At 39.5% G+C, this 6,483-nt stretch overlaps 1 protein-coding gene across 1 annotated transcript; it reads right to left on the bottom strand.

Moving 5' to 3' along the window:
• Positions 1-552: 552 nt before the first annotated feature.
• Positions 553-5,372, bottom strand: LOC311082115 (uncharacterized protein; the record flags this gene model as incomplete). The annotated part of the gene is made up of 13 exons (XM_084112858.1): positions 553-605; positions 1,082-1,191; positions 1,347-1,511; positions 1,680-1,876; positions 2,126-2,230; positions 2,326-2,417; positions 2,657-2,866; positions 2,951-2,974; positions 3,960-4,245; positions 4,389-4,739; positions 4,796-4,847; positions 4,951-5,016; positions 5,347-5,372. 13 exons carry the CDS (start codon positions 5,370-5,372, stop codon positions 553-555), a joined length of 1,737 nt encoding a protein of 578 aa, XP_083968984.1.
• Between the last annotated feature and the right edge of the window lie 1,111 nt (positions 5,373-6,483).

Below are 6,483 nucleotides of genomic sequence, written 5' to 3'. Positions count from 1 at the left end.
CCTGCCTAAACTGTCGGCTTATGCCGACAGATCTGGAAAATAAATGCTGCAGTCAGGATCCAGAGCATTGTCTCAGCAAGAGTGCCCATATGGAACTCTATTGTCTGGATGAGGGCATCCTACGCTTGGCTCGGCAGACCTGGAATGACATTCTGGCACTCAATGACATGCAGGACCCAGGGTCTGACAACCGAGAGTATCGCTACTCTGCATATCGTCAATTCACCATCTGGCAACATGGGCGACTAGGAACCGGAAACAGGGTGGTAATACCAAGCTGCTGCGTCTGGCGCATAAGAGAGAAATACCCAGACCCATTTTTGAACAATGTTGGTTACAAAGAAGCCCCATTTAGGTGAAAATTAAAGCGATGTTCATAAAAAACAACAATTTCTATTAGAAAGACTTTTATTTTGATTAAAAAAAAATATATTTTTCTTTACATGTATTACAATTTGCATGTCTAGTATTTATTTGTCCAATGGTAACTGCTATAAGTATTTATAATAACAATTTATAATATTAATAAAAAATGCTACAGTGACAAAAACTTCAGGACTTCTCTCTTTTCTTGCACCCAGTGCTCAGGTAGTTGAAGTCATGTCCTATATGTGGAGAAAAAAAAGGTAAGAATTACAACCAGAATTTCCCCAAACCAGTCCTCAGTCCTGTATGAAAGATACATTTATAAAATTCATACATTAGCAGAAATTATAAAGTCAAAAAAGGTGTCATTTCATCAGAAAAGTAACATTGGGCAGATACAACTAAATGAAATTTACTAGCAGTGGCATATAATTCACAAAATATGAGATTAGCAGGAAAGGGCATCTTGACATTACAGGTTAAAGATGTGTAAACTTGTCCACTTTGTCTTTTGTTGCATGAGTCGTAATCACAATCCATGTGACCAATCAGATGTGACAGTAGGCAGGTTATCCACATACCTGTCCTCTGGAGATTTGTGCCTGGGCCAGTTCAGCTGTTGGTGGGGGCACAACTCCAGTAAGTAGACCAAGACTCCGTGGGTCATCTCGCCTGAGAATTCATCTTCTCGGGACTCCTCCAGAGGATTTCAAACGTTCCCCCAAAATTTGGCGCTGCAGTTGAGGGATGTAGCTGTAGTCTTTTGCAACTTTTACCGTGTGGACACGATAACGTTTAGACTTTTTGCTGTATATCCTTTTTTGTCTGAAATACAAGAAATGTAACATTAGTTGGCAGTTCCAACAAACTGTGTGGTTTTCCATTCAGTGAGATCGGCACCCCATTCTCAGTCTTTTCAAGTGAACTCAAAATTCCCAAGGCAACCAAACCATACATTTTTTTTTTTATGTATGACTTACGAAACTTCGCCTCTCTGGTTGATGTGTACTGGTCGGTGGTTGTGGTGGTTGTAGTCAAGTGCTGCGAGGAGGGTCCTTGCTTCATAGATGGGAGGAGCAAAGGCAAACCGCTTGCTGACATACATTAGTAGATGATTCTGAAAGGACTCAAGTTCAGAAGTTGACCTGTATTTCAAAGTAATAACAAAACAATATTACTTTATAAGTAAAATTATGTATACAACCCTATCATGTAAAAGCATTATATTGATTATTTATAATACTAATTATTGTAGTATTGTAATACTAACTGTAAGGATGTTATTTTAGTGTTACAAAGGTGTTATGTTTTACTGAAATGTCAGAAATTTCTCTACATCCTTCAGCCATCGTCTGTTGAGCACGATTTGTGAGAGTGCCTCATGTGCTGCAGAACGAGACAGCATGCAGTCTTTAGCACTGCTCACCGCATCCAGTGGCTGATGTTGACATTTACCAAGGGCCCATTCATGCACGCCACAGACATGGTGAAGGACCCCTCGCCACATACCCTAAAATAAAATATCAATTTTGAGTATAATTACAAATGCTGTGTGACAGACATGCACATCCATCACCTACAGGAGCTAATCACTGTAGTAGACTGTACATTTCTGCCGAGACTTTGTTGGATGGTAATTTCACATAAGCACAGCAAATAATTTGAGATCCCTGAGACATTTTACATGCTGAATGGCAAGACCTTCCTTCCCTGTGTGCAGTGATTACAAACAAAATTAATTGGTGGCCATTATACTCACCATGAACTCCTCTCGATTGTCCGCCTTCTGGCAACAAAACCAAAAATGATTAACAATGTCCTTCATCCAGACAAGTATGGCTGACTGACCAGATACCATCCCAGCCTGTAAACAAATAACAAAAGAAAAACTATTAGCAATGTCATTACCTTAAAAGAATTTACCGAACTTATTTTATGTCAACTTGTTTTCACTCTTACTGCATGAAGTTTCTTGGTTAGATTTTTCGCAGCGTGCCAGATATCCAAGGAATGGATTAAACCACAGCCCTTATATCTCCCTTTCTCCGGGTCTGCAAATAAAAACATACGCAGACACACAATCGCACACTAACTGGTACCATTCTTATCTCCATAGGTCTTTATTTCTATTGTCTTCCCCACTAGAGTATCTCTCATTTTACTGTAGATACAGTGGTATTGCAATTTCTAATCTCATCAGTTTTCTAAAAGTAACAGTTGGACTAAGCATTCAATGCAGTAGTCATAGTAAATATTTTTTTGAAAATAAAAGTGTTCAATCTATACTCACTCATCAGTGATGTAATCTGCATATGTGCATCTGTCACAATCTCTGTGATGTTCAGTTCTCCCAGTAGCTTGTCAAATGTTTGTATAAACGCGTGCTTCTCCATGACCACACTGTTCAGGTTTGTTAGTCGTTTGTCAACTGTAACTACACTGATTATGTCCTTGGAGTCATGCTCCAAGGTTGTGTAGGTGCAATATTGGGCGGAGTGACCTATAGGAAAAATGTCATCATACTCTAAAGTAGGTGATTAACCTCTTTAGTGAACACACAGTAAAGAGACATTCAATGACTAACCTGGGGAGTCCATCCTTCCATCAGCTGAAACAGAATAAGGGTTGTTGTATAATATCAAGAAAATGCAATTACCTGCCTCCTTGTTTATTGTAGATGCCTTTTTGTTACACCTATTTAGCCAATGTATTGGATATAATGCATTGCATTCAATGTTGTTATTTATTTTGTTTGTAAAAGATGGCTTATATTGTTTTGGCATAGATGTACAGTAATTGGTTATGTATGTATATGTGACTGTGCCAACCCATGTTAAGAGGAGCAGAAAAGTGCGATTATGTGTGTGCGCTAGACTCCTAGAACTTTAAATGAACTCAGCCATCTTAGTTGAGTTTACTGTAGTTCAAGGACATGAAGAGGTGGACCGCTTGCACCTGCCTGGAGAAGGATCTGGGAAACTTTGGAGGAGTGACAACCCAACGCCTGTTGTAAACAACAGAAGTATAAAAGACTGAAGAACTGATTTGCCCTGGGGATACTGATACGCCAGTGTGCCCCCGACGCCTAGAAGCCCAGAGCTGAGGACAAGAAACCCCAAGCAGAAGAGAAGAAGCCCAGAGCTTACTACACCTTTGATTCAAGATGTGATTATTGTATTTTATACTTAAACGATGAAGTTTTATTTGCCTTTATATTTTTGTTTATTATAAAAGAAAAGTAACCAATTAAAATAAATTTAATTGATTACAAAATCTGCCTACTGAGACTTAGATTTATGATGCTGGAAGACTTTTAATGCGAACATACCACAGGGGAGTCTTCTGACCAAATTGTAAGTACCTTTTGAATGCTTACGGTTTAGGTCAGATTTGACTTTCTTTACCTTACCTGAGAATAATAAATAAATAGGTAAAAGGTGTTAAGAGTAAAGTACACACCGTAAAACAGGGTATTTAATGTTAAATGTGAGAAGACCATGTGCAGTATGTAACCTGTTTGGTGAAAGGGAGTACTGTATGCAATATGCAGGAAACAGATAATGATACATATTACAATACAGTTACCTACTTACCCAGAGCAACAACACTGTCCTTTGTTCGCAAGCGGTCAATGACCATAACCCTTTTGTGCTCCCAAAACTGCTTTATAGCATCCACACAGTACGTGTCCTGTACCGCGTAGAATGTTGAGGGTGCCACCATTCCCATATTCATAAAGCGGAAAAGGAGGGCAACCTTTGAGAAGTTATTGCCAGAAAGCAGTATATTTGTGGACAACATGAAGTCCCCTCCTTGCATTCCATACTTCAGGACTGGCTGGCTGTTCCACTTCCAGAGATTATGCCCATGTGAACACAACTGTAAATGCGAAGACAACAGTTGGTGTGGTTAAATCCGTGCACATGACCTTTTAGCAATAATGCTAAACCAAAGAAAAACTTCTCGCGGCTCTGTGAATAGTAAAAGCATTTGTAAGGCTGGAATCAGTAATGTTAACTCACCCACTCTACAACAGCCGCAGTACCCCTTGAATGAAGTTTCACCTGAAAAGGTGGAACACCGTTACATTCAAGACCTGTGTTGTGGTCAATGTAATAACACTTCTTGATGGGCAGCTGGAGGAAAGTGGCCAGTTGCATCAAGCAGATTTTGTAAGTGATCCAAGCAGGCTGGTCTACGAGGTCATCTTCAGAAATGACTGTCTCTGGGCCGGGGAAGTTGGGCATGTCAGAGGCTGGCAGCTGCTCTGGGTTATCCGACACATCTGGCTCATGGCCTGGCGCATCTCCACGGTTATGTATGTCCAGTACAGATTCCCCAAGCCCAATAATGGGGAGTCTGTCAATGACATCCTGTAATGCAGTAGTGTCCTGTAATCCACTTACACACTGTTCTGAAGGCTGTTTGCCTGTTGTTCATCCACTACTACAGAGCCATCCACAAGCTTCATGGAATTCATACTAAACACAAAGCAAGTTTGAGTACATAGACAATGAAAAGATGTACAATAAAACATGAGAATTTATACCGGTAATAGTGTAATATCTACTTTTACACATATACCTGTCTTCCATAGACTCCAAAGCTTGATCCTCAGCCAGTGGTCCAACTCCTACTAGACAATCGTCACTGTTGACATAACAAATTTCATATCAAATGTAATGCATCTGTACAGCATGGCGACATATAATCCAGCTGTATAATGTAATGACAGGAGCAAACAAATTGTGTGCATTTCATGTAACTACATAGTAGTGATTGTACTGACGGTTAGAAAACTTGTTTAGTTTTATTGTTTTTTAGATTGTCTTGTCTATAGCTAGACACAATTATTACAAAATCCCTGAGTAGACAAACTCTATGGGAGGTGGCACATTGGCTAACACAGGAATCCCCAGAATGATTTTGTTTGAAACAAAAGTGGCCCTGTTCAAAACATGGCATTAACATGCGTCTTACCAGGCAGATTCTTCTCCAGTTGTCATAGTTGGATGGCGCAGTGCACCTTGTCTTTTACTAGGGGTTGATGTAGTTGGGCCCTGACTTGCTGTGTTTGTATTGTTATGATAGCTGGAAAAAAAATACAACCATATATTTATAATGCCAGAAAATGAATTAAAATCAATTTTAAAATATCCTTACTATCTGTCATGTTCCGGCGTGCAAGTGTGTGCATGAATATCTATCGGTATAACGACAATAAATCTAACCTAACGTTACGAAACAGTTGTTTTGTACCAAATCATATTTTATTGCAGAACCAACACTTAGCTGGTGATGTAATGTGAAAAGCAATAAAGTTACAACTGTAGTATTTCACATCAGATAACGTTAGCAAATGGTCGGCGTTAGCTGGCGAACTAATGATGTCTAACTTGAGCCAACTAAAGCACAAAATCACAATATATTTTACATGCTTTGAAAGTATTGTTAGCTTACCTGTCCAAAAGGATGAAAGCCAACTCAGGGTCTGTTTTTATACCTAAAACAAAGCGGAGGTCTCTCCATAATTCAAACGCTCTGCCAATGTTGATCCGTGTTTTCGTCCTGAGTCGATCTGATTGACGTTTGGCCTGACGAGCTTCAGCAGATAAAATTATTTATTTATTTTTATATTTTTTTGGAGTTTGTGTTGGAGTCTGTCTTGTGCTGGAGGCAGGTCGTTTTTTGGTGTTATCAGACTCCATGTCGTTAGCTGCATTGCCGTCGCAATAGACTGTATATATAAAACGGAGAGGCTCGGGAGCGCGCATGCACGTCACATCCGGTGGATTTCGCAGAAAATCCGACCAGGACACTTCACATAAAAATAGGAATACTGGCCTTCAGAGGTAATAGCAAAACACGAAAAGTGGATCATTGTAATGTGTGATTACAACCCCTTCACAGACGGGCAATAAAAAAAAGATTCATTTTATAAAAAAAGTTACATACAGCACCTTTAAAGTAACGATAACATCACAGACATATGACTGATGAAACGAAAAAGTTCATTTCAATATGAGTGGATTTTCTCTATCCCAAATGACGTCACACAGACGTAACGGAATTTAACCCACGCCTTATCTTCCATCACAGGTAAGATGAAGACAAATC

The sequence above is a fragment of the Abramis brama genome, assembly GCF_963993115.1.
Source record: "Abramis brama genome assembly, chromosome: 4".
In the NCBI taxonomy this organism is placed as follows: Eukaryota; Metazoa; Chordata; class Actinopteri; order Cypriniformes; family Leuciscidae; genus Abramis; species Abramis brama.
The sequence above is the reverse complement of the archived record's forward strand: the minus strand, read 5'-3'. Positions and strand labels throughout refer to the sequence as shown.